Source organism: Corythoichthys intestinalis, chromosome 2 (assembly GCF_030265065.1).
Source record: "Corythoichthys intestinalis isolate RoL2023-P3 chromosome 2, ASM3026506v1, whole genome shotgun sequence".
In the NCBI taxonomy this organism is placed as follows: Eukaryota; Metazoa; Chordata; class Actinopteri; order Syngnathiformes; family Syngnathidae; genus Corythoichthys; species Corythoichthys intestinalis.
Genome location: NC_080396.1, coordinates 7,452,904 through 7,473,329, shown reverse-complemented (window position 1 = coordinate 7,473,329; position 20,426 = coordinate 7,452,904). Strand labels below are relative to the sequence as shown.

The 20,426-nt window shown below is 36.3% G+C and overlaps 1 protein-coding gene across 1 annotated transcript in view; it reads left to right on the top strand.

Moving 5' to 3' along the window:
• Window positions 1–20,426, top strand: part of LOC130905646 (transmembrane protein 163-like) — an 82,156-nt gene that overhangs the window by 55,840 nt on the left and 5,890 nt on the right. The window contains exon 6 of the mRNA XM_057819214.1: window positions 1,430–1,526. Coding sequence (XP_057675197.1) covers window positions 1,430–1,526 — 97 coding nt within the window. The remainder of the gene's footprint in view (window positions 1–1,429; window positions 1,527–20,426) is intronic.

Below are 20,426 nucleotides of genomic sequence, written 5' to 3'. Positions count from 1 at the left end.
ATTCATTTTTTTCTTAATGCATTGCCAAAATGTATATGATCGGGAAAAATTATCAGGAATGATTGGAATTGAATCGGGAGCAAAAAAAGCAATCGGATCGGGAAATATCGGGATCGGCAGATACTAAAACGATCGGGATCGGATCGGGAGCAAAAAAACATGATCGGAACAACTCTAGTTGTGACCTAATAGCAGGGGTGAAAGTGGGCCAGAACGGTCAGGAACGCAGTTCCGGTATAAGATTCAGGGCCAGAATACTGTACCAATACACGGTGCTTTGATTCCAAAAATATGACGGCAATTGTCAAAACATTATGTAAAAAAAAAAAAAAAAAAATCAAAATGCTGAGCTGCCACACATACATTTCATCTCCAAGAAGAAAACAATCTACCAACATCAGATTTACATACACAAGTGTTAACAGCAAGCATATCTTTAAAGCAAGGAAAGAGTTGAGGAGGCTTATTTATCATATTTGGTTTTATTTGCTCTGATGGGGAGATTCAGAACATCTTAGCTGTCAATGTGCACTTTGGACTTATATTTGTTCATTTATGTTAGGCTACTTACTCATTTCCTTATGATCTAGAAAAATTAATGTTTGCGCCCTCTTCAAAATATATTCCATTTAACTCTGCATAATATTAGTCATTTGAACTTATATTTCTGAATGTATGTTACTTATATCTTAATTATTTAATAAAAAGTCAATGTTTACATTAACCTTAATTTTAATATACATCCTATGTTCTTAAGTAGTTAAAATTGAGATTTGGCATTTAGTATGTGAGGAAATAAGAGAAAATAAAAATTAGGAGATGGAGGTTGTGAATATTGCTGTTTTAGTTAACTTTTATTTTGCAAATAATTGAAACAATACAATTTTGAATGAAAATCAGTTTTTAGTTTTTTTTATGTGTTATACAAATAACTGCTACAACAGTTTTCTTTGCATTTCAGTAGTTTAAGAGGTTTGACACCCCCCCCCAAAAAAAATAAATGAAAGAAAAAAAATACATTTCTGGCTCCGTGGCGACCTTCACGTCGGGGAGTTCCGGCAAGAAATTCTAGCCACTTTCACCCCTGCCTAATAGTGGTTTATGTTGCCTAGTGGGGTTATCTACCTTACAGCTCTTTTTCATCCTTGCTGCAAGCAAATAACTTTCTCATATCCATTTGCAAGAGTAATGCTGTTTGAGTCAAATGGTGACTGCTTGAATCTTGAAAGAACCAATTCTAATTTGACAATCATGACAAAATTTCAAAGTCATTAAAGCTTGTCACAGCGGAACCAAATCCAGGCACACTGTGAACAGCTGGAGTTGATTTCGACACAATTGACAACAAAAATTATGTGGTTAACCTTTGAAATACGCCAAGCTTTCAAGCTAAATTTCATGGACTTTATTCTCATTTCTTCTGCGACAGAGCCTGCATTATCCTTGGTGTGATTTTCATCCTGTCTTCCTTGTGCATAATGGGCAAAGCCATCCATGACCTAGCCACCAAGCTGCTGCCTGAAGTGGTAAGAGAAGACATTACAACGAGTGAGAGTGAGGCTGTGTACAAAGCGAAGCTGCGTGCGGATTGGCCTCGCATTCTCACGGCGACGGTGATAAGGCAAAGTAAAGTTGCATGTTTTTTGATTGTGGGCTCCAAAGTGGAACGATTTAGTTACCGAGCTTGTTCCGCAGCCGTGTGAACGGAAACGGCAACAAACACGGTAGCGATGACATCAGCACATGCTGCACATCATTTTAGACACACGCAGTTGCTGCTAAAATAGCGAAATTTACACATAAAAATATCAGGAAGCTCAGGGGCACCAAAGTTGCATACAGTTTTTGCCAAAAACATGGTTCCACCAAAATTTGCCCAATCATTTGAAATGGCCAAAATTTCGCATTCATTTCCAGTGGTCTTATCCGCCATTTACAGTGGGGCGAATAATTATTTAGTCAACCACCAATTGTGCAAGTTCTCCTACTTGAAAAGATTGGAGAGGCCTGTAATTGTCAACATGGGTAAACCTCAACCATGAGAGACAGAATGTGGGGAAAAACCCCCAGAAAATCACATTGTTTGATTTTTAAAGAATTTATTTCCAAATTAGAGTGGAAAATAAGTATTTGGTCACCTACAAACAAGCAAGATTTCTGGCTGTCAAAGAGGTCTTCTTCTTCTTCTAACGAGGCTCCACTCGTTACCTGTATTAATGGCACCTGTTTTAACTCATTATCAGTATAAAAGACACCTGTCCACAACATCAGTCAATAACACTCCAAACTCTACTATGGCCAAGACCAAAGAGCTGTCGAAGGACACCAGAGACAAAATTGTAGACCTGCACCAGGCTGGGAAGACTGAATCTGCAATAGGTAAAACGCTTGGTGTAAACAAATCAACTGTGGGAGCAATTATTAGAAAATGGAAGACATACAAGACCACTGATAATTAGGGTTGGGAATCTCTGGCATGAAGCCGATTCGATATGTATCTAGATACACAGGTTATGATTCGATTAAAAAACGATACATTTTTAAGGTCGAGCGATTACCGTATTTTTCGGACTATAAGTCGCGTTTTTTTTCATATTTTGGCTGGGGGTGCGACTTATACTCAGGAGCGACTTATGTGTGGAATTATAAACACATTATGATATAATTTCACATGTTATTTTGGTGTTTTGCAGTGACACTGATGGTTTTGTAAAGTTGTTAGCATGTTCTTATGCTATAGTTACCTGAATAACTCTTTATAGCTATGGCCACGTTCGCGTTCTGCCTTTGGCAGTGTATGTTCAATTGTATTGTTGACTTTTTTATCTTGAAATGGATGCATTTAGTTTGTGGCGCTTTCACGCCCACGTGAGGGCGCACTCGCACTTGTTTACTTGACACGCCAGAAGAAGACGGACAGCTACGTAGCTCTGAGTGGGCGAGTTAGCTAGAGAGAATAGACGGATGCGAACCTACTTTCATTGTTTATGCTTTTAAACCATCTCTACAGAGGCAACGCCTGCGTGTATCATCTTTTCTGTTGTTGTTGTGTGTTTTCCACCCGCGATCGGACACTTAGAGCCAGTTGTGTGGTTGTTTGAACGATGTGCTAATGATAGCGAATGCATGCTAACCTGTTACTTATTACAAATAGTACCTAATTATCATTTATTTACGTTGATGCGAACCTGTTTTCTATCGAGGACCAAATTGATTCAGCAAATTATACGGACGTCCAGCATTGTCTTTTGGGAGTTCGCTGTATAGCCAGGACAGGCCGTAGCGTAGGACAGTATATTCACATTTCGTTGTTCATACACTGTACACTGTACATTTATTTAGCATGTTGTTCTCTATTGTATTTTTATATTAAATTGCCTTTCAAGATGACATGTCTGTTCTATGTGCTGGATTTTATCAAGTAAATTTCCCCCAAAAATTCGACTTATACTCCGGTGCGACTTGTATATGTTTTTTTTTCTCTTCGTTGGGCATTTTATGGCTGGATCGACTTATACTCAGGAGCGACTTGTAGTCCGAAAAATACGGTAGATACGATTCGATACAGTTTAAGAACGATACGGTTCGATACAGAGTGAAAACGATACGATAGTAAACATTTGTTGTGTGTGTTCGCACAGTATTTTAAAAATGTAAAAAAGACCAAATTTTTTAATAGCAAAATTAAACAACAAAATTTCATACCAATGTTATGTTTTATTTTTTAATGATAAAAAAAAAATAAGGCTTACTATATGGCGGTCATTTTGTTGGATGGGATTGATAATACAATAAAACTCCAGTGACAGAGAACAATAAAGTGCAGTAATTTAATTACTGTATTTCCTGGTGTTTTGAACACAATAGGTAAGTAATTTAAGTGCAAACTTTCAACGTAAACATCTTACAGCCAAAAAATATTATATGCAGCAGCTCTTGAAAAAAAGAATTAAACCTGTTAGTGTTATCATAAATAAATAATAAATTATGCTTTACCACTGGTATAACTGGGGGAATAAAAACATGGCATTTTAGACAGACAGGTCTCTAATCATTACTTTAACCATATACACAGCAAAGTCATTCACTTATGCCTGTGCTTCCAAATTTTTTTATTCCTCATAACTGTCTATATCTCTTTTGAAGGGCAGATTTCTCTTGAGGAAGATCAATTGATCCACATGTTCATGTTTAAATAGACTGTGTTTCGTGGAAACAATATCTCCAGCAGATCGTGCTGCCCTTTCCACCATTGTAGTGGGTTATTTTTCAGGGTTAAAAACTCACGATCTCTGTACCGCTTCACACTTCACACTAGCTCGGTCCCATGCGAACAGATCTGGCTGCCTTCGTCACTTCAAAGTCCGACTTTTGTTTTCCTTACAGTGGTTTTGTTAGCTCTCGCGTTGTTATGACACGCCCGTGACGATCGGGTAATGACGGCGACTACTAGCGGTTCTGCCGAAGTGAATGGGAAGTTGAGGCAACCACGACGGCGGTCACAATCTAAATGCGCTGTGTGGTGAATGACACAAGAGCAGCATGTGAGGTAAAAGCTAAATTATTATCATATTAACCCTTTAAGGTCTGGGCCTACTTTTGTCGGATTTTGCATGCCTTTGAAGTTGCCATTATATTTCAAAGAAAGAATTGTTTACGATGGCCTGGTTTGGTCCCTTTTTTTGTGACACCTTGAACTTCATGTCCAAACTGTTGTTTCCTTCACTGACCAATTATAAATCATCATTTTGGGCCCAAAAAGACCAAAAATTCCAAAATCGTTTTGTCAAAATTTTTAATATTGATGTCCAATTGACAACCAAACATGCGTAACGAACCGTTTTGAAACTTTGTAATATTTATTCAACATGTTAGGATGAACATTCAACCAAAAAAACTTAGAATAAATAGTCTTATATTTGACAATTCAACATAAACAACAGGTATAGCCATAGGCGTTTTTTGCCTTTATACATGCTCTAGTCAAAACAGGTTATATACAGCAGACCAAACAGTGAAGAACAGTGAAAAAATATATACCATCGAACACAAAAAGTGTTTAGAGGCCATCTCTTTATGAGTTTAGGTATTGTGGCCCATCACCTGATGAAAACTATGTACACACAATCAAGCTTCTTGAACACACATTTTTATACACAAATTGAGAAGACTGATTGTGGGGAAAAAAAAAATATATATAACATTGGAAAAAAAAGTATTTTCAAAAATATTTACAATAAACAAGTTAGATTTTTTTCAGGCATGCCACTCCGAAAAGCAGTTTCGTCCTGGAATTAGACACAGGGCTACATCACACAGACCACACTTCCATGGGGTGTCGGTCCTCTTTCCACCCTTCCATTTTCATTTCACTTTACTTTCATTGTCACTATAAATGTACATGAAAAAAGTTAGTATTTATGAAAATAATAAAGTATAAAATAAAAATATATACAGCAATAAATAATAATGGAAATCTATATGTATGACAATAGAAAGAATACCATAGCTGAATATGTGCTACATCCCTAATCTTCATATAGAAAGAAGAACACCACAAATTATAAATTCCTGCCTGGGATACACACAGTGCACTTACGACTTTGATCTGATATGCACATTATTATATACACAAACACACACTTATATTGCATCAAAATTAACTTTGTCTTGCAATATCAAAAGAAACTTTCAAAAGAAACTTTTTCAGCATTAAAAAAAAAAAAGTGAGTTGGCTTACCTCTGCTCGTCGATGGCGTCACCCACGTGTTCAAATCCGTCACTATCTTCACTCGAGGACTCTTCCGAAGAAGACGATGATGACGAATTTGGACCATCCTCTTCCTCAAGTTGATCAAAAAGCACAATTGCTTGCGCTAAATTTAGTTTTCCGTTCATTCTCAAAGTCACACAAAGTCGCTGCGCGATCCAAACGGCCGTCGCTCGCCACCTCGCTGCTTTAAAACACTCCTCCCTCTCATTCGGTGGAACCTCGCACGGCAGTTATATTTATAAAAAAAAAAAGACGCATTTTGTGCTTCCACTGTGACTTCGAAAGGGTTCGTTTGATTTGTGTTTTTTTTCATGGAGCTTCCGTTTTGAAAAAGGATAAGAAATGATGGAAATATAGACATAAACAAATGATCCATGCAGCGTTTTAATGTTTTTTTGAGAGAACAATAAAACTATAAAACTTAAATGAAAATATCTCACGTTTTAGTTGGTCGATTGACTTCAAATAATAACGAGAGTAATCCGCAACTTTCGCACTTTAAAACGAGGCCAACCAACGGCATGTGGGTGACGTAATTAAAACGTGAGGGCGCTTCAAAGACGACGTACGCTGAGGACGCGCCGGCGCGTCCTTCGACTCTCAAGGGTTAAGCAGTGGATTGAACTAGGCATTAGAAGCTGATTCTTGTGCTCGCGATAGCCGAATTCTATCTCTACTATCGGTTCATTGAATATTTAATGGCTAATTACTGTCGAATGGTAACTTTACTATCGATACAGCTGTATCTCTCACCTCTAAAACCGGATATCCGGTCGTATCGGTTTATCGTTCTCAAGTTTACTGATAATCTCCCTCGATCTGGGGCTCCATGCAAGATCTCCCCCCGTGGCGTCAAAATGATAACAAGAACGGTGAGCAAAAATCCCAGAACCACAAGGGGGGGACCTAGTGAATGACCTACAGAGAGCTGGGACCACAGTAACAAAGGCTACTATCAGTAACACAATGTGCCGCCAGGGACTCAAATCCTGCACTGCCAGACGTGTCCCCCTGCTGAAGAAAGTACACGTCCAGGTCCGTCTGCGGTTCGCTAGAGAGCATTTGGTGACCCAGAAGAGGACTGGGAGAATGTGATATGCTCAGATGAAACCAAAATAGAACTTTTTGGTAGAAACACAGGTTCTCGTGTTTGGAGGAGAAAGAATACTAAATTGCATCTGAAGAACACCTTACCCACTGTGAAGCATGGGGGTGGAAACATCATGCTTTGGGGCTGTTTTTCTGCAAAGGGACCAGGACGACTGATATGTGTAAAGGAAAGAATGAATGGGGCCATGTATCGAGAGATTTTGAGTGAAAATCTCCTTCCATCAGCAAGGGCATTGAAGATGAGACGTGGCTGGGTCTTACAGCATGACAATGATCCCAAACACACAGCCAGGGCAACAAAGGAGTGGCTTCGTAAGAAGCATTTCAAGGTCCTGGAGTGGCCTTGCCAGTCTCCAGATCTCAACCCCATAGAAAATCTGTGGAGGGAGTTGAAAGTCTGTGTTGCCCAACAACAGCCCCAAAACATCACTGCTCTAGAGGAGATCTGCATTGTCACGTTCAATCTATAAAGACGCAGTTTTACTTATAGATAGCGCTAAAAGGCAGCGTTTAATGAGTAGAGAGAATTTTGACAGCCTTTGGAGCCATGTATTATGCGGCTAAAGCCTCACAATACCTCTCTCAGCAATTAAAATTAACGTGGGAGGCAATGTGGGGAAGAAAGATAGAAGTTGATCATTTGCTTAACACTCTATGTTCTTTCCCAACGCAGAGAAGATATATCAATTGGTGCCCCTACGCACAGTCATGGTTGCACTTTCCATCATGCATTTGGGCAGAAGTTAAATGGCTGCAGTATCATTTACTGAAAGCTCAACAAATACACTAGATGGCAATATTTAGTCACAATATACAAAGTCACATTTATGCTTTAAGAATTACAAGTCTTTCAATCAGTGGATCCCTCTCACAGAAAGAATGTTAATAATGGAAATGCCATCTTGAGGATATATTGTCATAATAAACAAATACAGTACTTATGTACTATATGTTGAATGTATAAATCCGTCCGAGTTTTATTCATTTTTTTCTTAATGCATTGCCAAAATGTATATGATCGGGAAAAATTACCGGGAATGATTGGAATTGAATGGGGAGCAAGAAAAAAGCAATCGGATTGGGAAATATCGGGATCGGCAGATACTCAAACTAAAACGATCGGGATCGGATCGGGAGCAAAAAAACATGATCGGAACAACCCTAGTGTAAAGCTTTCGGTTAGCAGTTTAGCGAATGTACCTCCGGTGAACATTTCAAAATAAAATTAATAATAAAAATATAGTAGTATACTATAATAATAATGCTAGATTTTTGTTTTTAATAATGTTGGAAAGGCAAAGTCAGTGTTCTGAATCTGTTTACTTTCCATTCTTTTGCACCAGTAAATGCTATCAGCATTTAACCTCATTGTTTGTGATTAATTATTGTAATTTACATGATTATTTTTACTTTAATAAAGAATTTAAGTGTTCCAAAATGTTTTTGTGAATTAATAAGCGTCAACAAAAATTTCATTGCTAAATTAGTAAAAAAAAAAAAAAATTATTCGATTAGTCGACTAATCGTAAAACTAGTCGGCTGACTAATCAGGAGAAAATTTGTCGTTTAGGACAGCCCTAGTGTACCGGAACATATTTCCTCCACACCCTTCTCACCTTATTAACCCCTGACCCGTGAAGAGTGCCCCTGGATATTCCCCGTAGGCCCCAAAATTGCCAAGTCTGCCACTGCCCGAAGGGATGCTATTTCTTTGTGCTACGTTTGCGCTAGTTGTTGGAACACCCCTCTGTTATTCAGAGAGTTGGTACGCGGGAGTTAGATATGGAAAAGCTGCGAGTGACATCATCACTCGAAATTAATATCTCAATATCTGTAAAACTTTAGAGGCAAACCAGCACAAACGTAGCACAAACTATTGACACCTTTCTTAGCCATTTTTAATCAAAATGGGGGGCTGGTTGACCTCAGATTGACCTACAAAAAATGTTTCAAAAACAATAGCAGCACAAACCTAGCACAAAAGAATGACTTCCTTTTTCTATAAATTTGCGTCTGATGGGGGAACAACTTCACGGAGGTCAAATGGCTTGGACTACTAGCGCCATCAATGGCAGCCAATGAATTAAGCAGTGTCTGACCAAACCATTATAACAATGACTTTACATTCAAGTGACCATGCAGTAATTTGGTCTTAAAATGAGTTTTTTTCATAGGCGGAGCTTGACTTTTGGGGGGGGGGGGGGGGGGGGGGGGGCACAACATGTTGATGACCCCAAAATGCAGTGTAAGCAATAAAATTAACTTAAAAGAATATTTATCATAATGAGTTGACAATGAGCAGTTTTTTTTTTGTTTGTTTCCCATCATTCTTGAGGGGAATTCTTAATCAGGCTGCTTAGGCAATACTTTTCGCCAAGATCGTCAACCATTGAATATGGTACGCCCGTCGGTGTCGTGCCAATGTAGTTACCACAGTCAAAAATTGTACACCCTGGGCGGAGCCATATGGAGGTATATTTGTGTCTTTATTATTCAATCAAAAAACAAGTTGCTTCAATTTAAAAAAAAACAAACAAAAAAAAAACAGTTGCTCTAATCAAAATATATATTTTCAACCCAAAAAATTTAGCTTCAATAAAAAAAATGTGTTTGAATGCAAAAATAAATTTGAAACTCAAAAAACCTATTAAAAAATGCATGTGAAAGCTATTTTCCTTTGATTGATTGATTGATTGATTGATTGATTTTTAATTGAAGCAATTTTTTGGATTGAAGTTATGCTGATTTATTTTTGGGACACATTTTGGCTAAAACATTTTTGTCTTTATTATTCAATCAAAAAAAAAGTTGCTTCAATTAAAAAAACAAAAAAAAAAACTGTTGCTTCAATCAAAACATATATTTGCAACCCATAAATAAGTTGCTTCGAAAAAATATAGATTTTCAAAAAGAAAATCACTTCAATCAAAAGAAAAAATTCAATCATAGAAAAAGTTTTTGAATGCGAAAAAATATTTGAGATTGAAAAATTTGCATTTGAACATTTAATTTTTCATTGAAAAAGTTTTCTTTGATTTGAAGCAATTCCTTTTTGTGTTTGCGCCATATTATGGGTAGGAAATTTGTGTCTAAATCATTCAATCCCCCAAAAAGTTGCTTTAATCACAAAAAATATTTTAGATCACAGAAAAAAAATCTGATCACGTCATTTTCAAAGTATCGGAATCGGCAAAAAAATATCGGCCATACCTTTTTTTAATAAATATATATTTCTTAATTAAATCGTTTTCTAATTGTATTTAACGTTACAGACATAATATGTTACACTTATCCAGAGTCTTTAGCTTAGGCTTAAGGTTGGGTTATCAAATTTATCCCAATAACGGCAGTATTTAATGTTTTTAAAAATGTATCACGTTAAAATATTTAATGCAATTAATGCATCCGCTGCATGACCCACTCACGCATTGTCGCGTTCCATCTGTAATGGCGCCATTTTGCCTATATAGAGAGCTAAAAGGCAGCGTAAAGTGAGTAGAGTGAATTTTGGAATCTTTAGTAAACTTATTTTGATTGGGTAAAGCCTTACAATCCCTCTCCCTACGATTAGAAATATTATGGGAAGAAATGTGGGGAAGCAAGGTAGCAATTGATCTTTTTCTTAACACCCTAAGTTGTATCCCATCGCAGAGAAGATATATGAATTGGTAGCACTACGCACAGTCGTGGTTTTGCTTGTCATGGTTCCACTTCCCATCATGCACTGGGCATGGCCGTCAGTATCATTTACTGAAAGCTCAACAAATACACTAGATGGCAATATTTAGTCACAATATACAAAGTCACCAGTCTTTCTATCCGTGGATCCCTCTCACAGAAAGAATGTAAATGCCATCTTGAGGATTTATTGTCATAATAAACAAACACAGTACTTATGTACTGTATGTTGAATGTATATATTCGTCCGAGTTTTATTCATTTTTTTCTTAATGCATTGCATAAAATGTATATGTATATAAAAATTATCAGGAATGATTGGAATTGAATCGGGAGCAAAAAAAAGCAATCGGATTGGGAAATATCGGGATCGGCAGATACTCAAACTAAAACAATCGGGATCGGATCGGGAGCAAAAAAACATGATCGGAACAACCCTAAAAAAAACATTTCTATATCATTGTTTTTCAATTTTTTTTTTTTTAATTATGTGCAAAGCAAATGGCCATCTAAGGTGCTCAGAAAATTATTTTGAGCCATTTAAAAAATATATTTTAGTTCATTTCATTCATTTTTGTTGCATTTTTACTGCTTTACAACTTTTATATACGTATATAGGAAAGTCAATTACATGCAATGACACTTTTCGGCCACCGGGGTGCCTGGCCCCCCTTTAAAATCCGCTTATGATTTTTTTGAAATGTGTGTTTTTGCACTGTGTATGTAAACTTTTGGTTTGTTTTTTTCAAAAAACGAATCTGTACAGAATCGGTATTAGTCGGAATTTGTATCCAGAGCCAAAATATGGTATTGGTGCAACACTTGTTAAGATGCAAGAAACCTGTGAGGGAGCTCTTTTTTTTTTTTTTTTTCAGACATTAGGTTAGCAATTTAAATATTAGAAGAGAAAAACTTTCAGCAGGTGATAATGAGCTAATTTGCTGAGAATTCCTCTTCTGTCCAAAGGTCAGGCAATCTTTCTAGTGTGCTAGTGCTGCTGTGAATGGTAGCAGCTGAAGATTGACACAAGGTGTGAAGACTCGGGCACCTTCGCACGTCTTCAAATAGCTTTTTCCACCCAGTTGCCAGGTAATGGCAACCTCTGTGGTAACAGCAACATGGAGAAATAGAAATCTGGATGGGGAAATACAATGGCATTTTTCCTTCTGGAGAATTTGGCTCTGTGAGCAGAATAAACCTTGATTATAGAAAGGTAGTGTCATGATATGAAAGGCTTATGATTTCCACTAGCTTTTCCATATGACAAAGGGATTTTTGGGTGTCGAAAGGAAATGTCAAATGATAATTCACATTCAAGGCAGGATTTCTGTCACGCGGTGACTTTTTTTTTTTTCTCTGTGAGCGACAGTATTTGTCTCCCCGTGGGGCCAATTCCGAAAGGTCGCTTTTTGGGGGTGGGTAAAATCGTGACTGGGAAATCCGGTGTCAATTGGTCATGTGGTGTTTTTTTTTTTTTGTCTGTTTGCAGTATTTAGCCTGTTGAGAGTCCAGCTTAGTCTTTTCGATCTGTTGAATATACAGTCCCCGTCAAAAGTCTTGTCGCTTATCCATTTTATAGAAAGAATTGCTAATAACCTGACTTTTAATTATTCAATTGGTTTCAGAAATGGCTCATATGAAAGCTAAGACCCTCCCAAATGATGTTGAATGTACAAAAATATTAGGGCTGTCAAACGATTGAAATTTCTATTCGCGTTAACCCTTTAACACCGAACGTGTCGGGAGCGACGCGTTTACGCATGTCGTCTTTGAAGCTTTGTCACGCTGTAATTACGTCACCCACGTGCCGCTGGTTGGTCTCATTTGAAAGTGCGGAAGTTGATGTCCACACCAGTTTTTATTTGAAGTCAATCGACCAAGAAAAACGGGAGATAATGTCATTTGAGTTTTATAGTTTTATTGCACTCATAAATATGCATTAAAACGCTGCATGTACCATGTATCTATCTCATTTCCATCATTTCTTGTCATTTTTCAAAACCGAAAGCAGCACAAAAGACTACATATCCCAAGATCCGTTGTGATGTCAAGAAGGACGAACCGAATGTGAACATTTTTAATAAATTGCTGAGCTAGGCGCCAACTAAGGAAAAGGAGGCATGAACACCGGTTGGATTGCGCGAGCGACTTTGAAACGTGCAGAATGAATCGAAAACTACATTTAGCGCAAGCTAATGCATTTTTTCATCAACCCTAACCCTAACTCAAGGAATAGGATGAGCTGTATTTGTCGTTTTCCTCGGATTAGTCGGCGTCTCGGCGAGTAGAAGTGACAGCAGCGCTCAAACGGCAGAAGAGTAGGCTGTGTGACGTTCTATGTGACGCAGCTCAGTGACCTGTTCAAAAACAAACTTTATTGAGTGCGCAAAAAAAAAAAAAACTATCGAGTCGCATGCCTGAAAAAATTGAATTGAACTGAACTACTTGTCAATATTTTTGAAAATACTTTTTTTCCAATGTTATATATATTTTTTCTTCACTATGAATCTTTTCAATTTTATATAAATGTGTGTTCGAAAAGCTTGATTGCATGTGCGTATACTTTAGATAAGGTGATGGATATAATACCTAACTTCACAAAGAGATATCCTCCAAACCCTTTTTTTGTTAGATGATATATATAATTTTTTTTCTCACTATTTTGCACTGTATATAACCTGTTTTGACCATAGTATGTGTAAAGGCCAAAAATGCCTATGACCATACCCGCTGTTTGTGTTGAATAGTCAAACATAAAACTATTCAATTTTATTTTTTTCTTTTAAATGTTTATCATAACAAGTATTAAATAAATATTATCAAGCTTCAAAACGGTTGGTCGAGCATGTTTGGTTGTCAATGGGACACCAACATTACAAATTTGGAAAAAAAATTTTTTTGTCTTTTTGGGTCCGAAATATGGATTATAATTGGTCAGTGACGAAAACAACAGTTTGGACATTAAGTTCAAGGTGTCCTGAAAAAAGGGACCCAACTTGGCCATTGTGAACAATTTTTTCTTTGAAATATAAAGGCAACATCAAATGCATGCAAATTCGGCCAAAATAGGCTCAGGTGTTAAAGGGTTAATCACAGCTTAAAAATTAATTGATCGTAATTAATCGCAATTCAAACCATCTATAAAATATGCCATGTTTTTCTGTAAATTATTGTTGGAATTGAAAGATAAGACAAGACTGACATAAACATTCAAAATACTCTACATAAGTACTGCATTTGTTTATCATAACAATAAATTAACAAGATGGCATTATCATTATTAACATTCTGTCAAAGCGATCCATGGATAGAAAGACTTGTAGTTCTTAAAAGATAAATGTCAGTACAAGTTATAGAAATTTTATATTAAAACTAGGGCTGTCAAAATTATCGCGTTAACGTGCGGTAATTAATTATTAAATAAATATTTGACGCAATTAACGCACATGTCCCGCTCAGACAGTATTCTGCCTTTTGGTAAGTTTTACAGCAAGGCTTTTTGTGCTGCAGCACAACAGCGAACTCTTGTGGTCGCTTTGCGACATGGTTTATTTTTTTTCTTGCCAGTTCATATGGCTGCACGACGTCTCGGGCTGATAATGTTGTGCTTATATGATCCTTGGACAAGATTTGTCCGTAAGTATGGTTGTTGTAAAGAATGTACGTATTATGTTAGTAAGCGAAATGTTCTATTTTTTGTATGAGACGCTTTTCGTTTATGTTTAGTGAACCTGTATAGCGTGCTAAGCTAACGTTGTTGCTAATGCAATGCTTGTGTACTTTTTTTTGGTAGTTTTATAACGGTCTAAAGAGGACAATGGTTTGAGGCTATTTTAGTAATAAATCGGATGAAAAAGGAAGAAGTCTGATTATTAAGGCGTCGTTCACTAGCTGTCTAGCTTTGGAAAAAGTAGACGCTTCGGAGTGAGGACAGCATAGACAGATTTAAATGACAGTAGAGTGAAATGCCCACTACAGTCCTTATGTACCGTATGTTGAATGTACTGTATATATCCATCTTGTGTCTTATCTTTCCATTCCAACAATTTATTTTACAGAAAATATATAATTTACAGAAAAATATGGCATATTTTATAGATGGTTTGAATTGCGATTAATTACGATTAATTAATTTTTAAGCTGTAATTAACTCGATTAAAAATTTTAATCGTTTGACAGCCCTAATTAAAACCCCTCTTAATGTTTTTTCGTTTTAATAAAATTTGTAAAATTTTCAATCAAAAAATAAACTAATAGCCCGCCATTGTTGATGTCAATAATTACACAATGCTCATGGGTGCTGAAGCCCATAAAATCAGTCGCACCCAAGCGCCAGCAGAGGGCGACAAAACTCCCAAAAAACACAAGTAATAAGTGGACATTGCACTGTGCTGTCATTTTAATCTGTTTGAGCGGGGCAGGTGCGTTAATTGCGTCAAATATTTTAACGTGATTAATTGGAAAAATTAACTACGGCCCGTTAACGCGATAATTTTGACAGCCCTAAAAATATATATTTGTTTCACTGAAAAAAGATCATTTAATGAAGACGTAAAGGTCAAATTTTGGCAAGACAAAAGTTTTGTCGCCGACAGAAAGTAGTGTGAAAATTGAACAAAAAAATGTCCTTCCAACACAAAAATATGTTTCATGGCATAAGCGAATTTAGTAGTGGTGCTGTGAGATCCAAATTTAATATATTGTATGACTTCCATGGGCTTGAAGGACTGCATCCATGCGGTTCGGCAAAGATTCATACAATTTATTGATGAAGTCATTAGGAACATCGAAAGCAGTCTTGCATGCCTCCCAGAGTTCATCAACATTATTGGGTTTCGTCTTCCATGCTTCCTCTTTCATCCTACCCCAGACATGCTCAGTGATGCTCATGACTGATGACTGGGCTGACTGAGGAACTTTAAGGTAGAGATTGAAGTATGCTATGGAGCACCATCCTGCTGCGGAATTTGTCCCTTTTTATGGTTAGGAATGTAAGCGCCAGCTAAGATTTGTTGATATTTCAGACTATTTATGTTGCTTTCCACCCTGAAGATCTCTCGCACTCCCCCATACTGGGTGTAATCCCAGACCATGATTTTGCCGACACCAAACGTCACTGTTTTCTGAGTGAATCTCGGGTCCATGCGGGCTCCAGTAGGTCTCCTGCAATATTTGCGGCAACTGTGGTGTAATTCAATGGAAGATTCATCTGAAAAATTCACCTTTTGCCACTTTTCCTGCATCCATCCTTTTGACAGGCTGTGGGCCTTGGCAAATGCCACACGTTTTTTTAATTGTCTTTTGTTTAATGCTGGTTTCTGGGCACTGATTCGACCATGGAGGCCATTTCTAGACAGAATTCGACAGACTGTTCTGGTTGACACAGGGACTTCAGGTGACCAGGTCTCGTGGAGGTCTGCTGCAGTGAAAAAAGGGCTGGCTATGAATTTTCCAGCCAACAACCGGCCCTCCCGAACAGTTGTCTTGCGGGGTCTGCCTGACCTGGGCCTGTCAAAAACGTCTCCAGTCTGTTCATATCATTTTTTTCTTGTCCTCTGTACCTGACGCTGAGACACATTGAAGGTGTCTGCCACATCTGCAGTGGATCTGGTTTTCAGGCTCTTGATAGTTAACACTTTGGTCTCAGGAGGAATCTTAGGTATCTTGTCAGAGGTCAGCTTGCAGTTGATGTGGCAGTCTAGTGCACTGGGGTTCTTTTTATACACACATGAGAGTTAATTGATCCATTATTGGTAACAGGTGAAGCTCTAGTCTAGGATTGTGTGCATCATTTGACAAGGCGACAAGATTTATGTCTTTGCAAAAATTGACTCAATGGGCTGTACCAAGCTGTAAACATCAGAACACTTTTCAACAGTTTTGTTTGGCACTGAAATGTTATTCCAAAACCTGTTGGGATTTAAATTATCCATTTCTTGTAAGAAAATATTGATTGCAAATTATTTAGAGGGACACTTCAAGTCCATCTGTATGCAAGCGACAAGACTTTTGTCAGGTACTGTATATATACAGGGTGTTCCAAAATGTTTGACCCCATTTCGTAGGCCAATAATTTTGACAATTTTCGTTGGAATGACCTCAAATTTTCACAGCTTGAAACTAGGGCTGTCAAAATTATCGCGTTAACGCGCGGTAATTAATTTTTTTAAATTAATCACGTTAAAATATTTGACGCAATTAACGCACATGTCCCGCTCAGAAAGTATTCTGCCTTTTGTTAAGTTTTACAGCAAGGCTTTTTTTGCTGTCCAACAGCGAACTCTTTATTGTTATTGTTTTCAGTCCAGTTCAATATGGCTGCACGACGTCTCGGGCTGATAATGTTGTGCTTATATGATCCTTGGACAAGATTTGTCCGTAAGTATGGTTGTTGTAAAGAATGTACATATTATGTTAGTAAGCGAAATGTTGTATTTTTTGTATGAGACACTTTTTGTTTATGTTTAGTGAACCTGTATAGCGTGCTAAGCTAACGTTGTTGCTAATGCAATGCTTGTGTACTTTTCTTTTTGTAGTTTTACGACGGTCTAAAGAGGACGATGGTTTGAGGCCATTTTATTAATAAATCAGATGAAAAAGGAAGAAGTTTAATTATTAAGGCGTCGTTCACTAGCTGTCTAGCTTTGGAAAAAGAAGACGCCTCGGAGTGAGGACAGCATAGACAGATTTAAATGACAGTAGAGTGAAATGCCCACTACAGTCCTTATGTACCGTATGTTGAATGTATATATCCATCTTGTGTCTTATCTTTCCATTCCAACAAATTATTTTACAGAATATATATATAATTTACAGAAAAATATGGCATATTTTATAGATGGTTTGAATTGCGTTTAATTGCGATTAATTACGATTTATTAATTTTTAAGCTGTAATTAACTCGATTAAAAATTTTAATCGTTTGACAGCCCTACTTGAAACATTTCACGTTTTTGTGTGTAACGGTTGGCATTTCTATCTTTTCAAGTTAAGAAATGCCGTTCACTTCAGAAAAAAAAGGCATTTTGATAAGGCATTTTGCAGGCGGCGCTCATATTGAACATTTATAAAAAAAAAAAATAAAAAAAAACTGTCATAGAACTAACAAATATTTGTACTTTTCTTTGTAAATTTAACCAATAAAACTTTTGACCTTCAACATAAAGTGTGTTTAGTTTCATTAAGATCCATCAAGTACTTTCCGAGATATGGGCATTTAGAATGGGGTCAACCGTTTTGAAACACCATCTATATTACGTGTCTTTTACTGAAAAGTTGCTGTGTATTTAAAAAAAAAATAGGAATACATGTTAAAATTAAAATATACAGTACTGTGCAAAAGTTTTAGGCAGGACACCTGCCTAAAACTTTTGCACAGTACTGTATATTTTTATCATATTATGTATATACAGGATATACTGTATATATATATATTTTCCCCAAGTGGAAGCTTCCATGATCCTAATAAATTTAATAATTAAAAAATATATAAATACAGTACTGTATATTTTTTAGGTCAGATAACAGCATTCATCATTAATGTAAAAAAATTGCATGTGACTGAAAGTTAAATATAGCACGTCATGGCAAAGAAAAAAACAGCTTATATTGTCAATAATTACTTTCAATAAATGATTAATTCATGAAATATGTGTATTTACATATTATTGTAAACATTTTTTTAAAAATATGGATAATTTCTTGAAGTAAAAGAGCACACTTGAGAGCAGACTTCTGCCTAAGCAGCCAAATTCAAAGCGCACAAAATTTTAAAATATGATGGTTCACTTACTCCCCCCCCCCCTCTGTCATTGTTTGTATACTATCCTAATTAAAATATGAAAACCTATAAATGTTTGTGAGGTTTTAGTTAAAGAAGATAGTTTTTTCATCTGTGTGATTTTAACAGAGCTCAGATCACATTTGATGGTGATTTTATGCAGAAATGTGAGAAATTCGAAAAGGTTCATATACTTTTTTTTACTACTGTATAGGCTAATCTTATATCAAGTTGTCCCAACATTCCTTTCCTATCCCCCAAATTAAATCACATCTACTGTTTCATACTACAAACATAACTCGCAAGTTTGATTATCCATTAGTTCGTCCTTTATTTCTCTTGACAGCATATTTAGAGACACGGGGAAGCCAGTACACAACCTTCCCCTTCCGTAGGACATTAGTTCATTCACCTTACCCGGTCAAAATGGATTGGACGTCTAGCACTGTCAATGTAAGCCATTGAGTTCAATCTGTGCCCGAGAATATCATCCATCCATTTTTAACATCGCTTAACCTTGTCAGGCTCACAGTGTTCACATGCTAAACTGGTTGCCAGTCAGTTAGAGGTCCGGGACAAGCGGATTTTAAGGTGGGGCAAGGGGGGACCAGGCCCACCCCCCCGGTGGCTGAAGTGTCATTGTATGAAATTGACTTTCCTATATATATATGTTGTAAAGCAATAAAACTGCAACAAAAATGAATGAAATGAACAAAAAAAAAATGTTTGTAATGGGTCAAAATTATTTTTCGAACAGATCATGTGACTAGCACCTTAGACGGTCATTTGCTTTGCATATAATTAAAAATAAATAAATTAGGGGAGGGCAACTTGAAGCAACTTTTTGGGTTTTTGAATGATTCAGACACAAATGTCCTACCCATAATATGGCCCAAACACAAAAAAGATTGCTTCAATCAAATAAAACTTTTTCAATGAAAAATTAAGTGTTCAAATGCAAATTTTTCTCAAATATTTTTTCGCATTCAAAAACATTTTCTATGATTGAAATTGTTCTTTTTTTTTTTTGATTGAAGTGATTTTTCTTTTTGAAATTATAAATTTTTTTTAAGCAACTAATTTTTTGATTGAATAATGAAGACAAAAAGGTCCCAGCCAATATGTGGCCCAAACACAGATCAAAATTTCTTCAATCAAAAAAGTTGCTTCAATCAAAAAAAAAAAAAAAAAAAAAAAAAATCAAAGATCAATCACATGCATTTTTTTGAGTTTCAAATTCATTTTTGCATTCCCAAAAAATATTTTTTGATTAAAGCGACTTTTTTTTTTTTTTTTATTGAATATATACATTTTAATTGAAGCAACTTTTTATAATGGGTCAAAATGATTTTTCCGAACAGATCACGTGACTAGCACCTTAGACTGTCATTTGCTTTGCATATAATTAAAAAAAAAATGCAAAAAGATTGCTTCAATCAAATAAAACTTTTTCAATGAAAAATTAAGTGTTCAAATGCAAATTTTTCAATCTCAAATATTTTTTCGCATTTGAAAACGTTTTCTATGATTGAATTTTTTTTTTCTGATTGAAGTGATTTTTCTTTTTGAAAATATATATTTTTTTGATTGAATAATCAAGGCAAAAACGTCCTAGCCAAAATGTGGCCCAAACACAGATCAAAATTTCTTCAATCAAAACAGTTGCTTCAATCCAAATAAAATTCAATCAAAGAAAAATAGGTTTCACATGCATTTTTTTTAGTTTCAAATTCATTTTTGCAAAAACATTTTTATTTATTATTGAAGAGACTTTTTTTAAATTGAAAATATATATTTTGATCGAAGCAACTTTTTTTTTTGGATTAAATAATGAAGACACAAATCTACCTCCATATGGCTCCGCCCAGGGGATACAGTTTTTGACTGGGGTAACTACATTGGCACGACACCTGCGGGCGTACCATATTCAACAGTTGACGATCTTGGCGAAAAGTATTGCCTAAGCAGCCTGATTTCAAATTTCCCTCAAAAAAATGATGGGAAACAAAAAAAAACGCTCATTGTCAACTTATTATTATAAATATTCTTGTAAGTTAATTTTATTACTGACACTGCGTTTCGAGG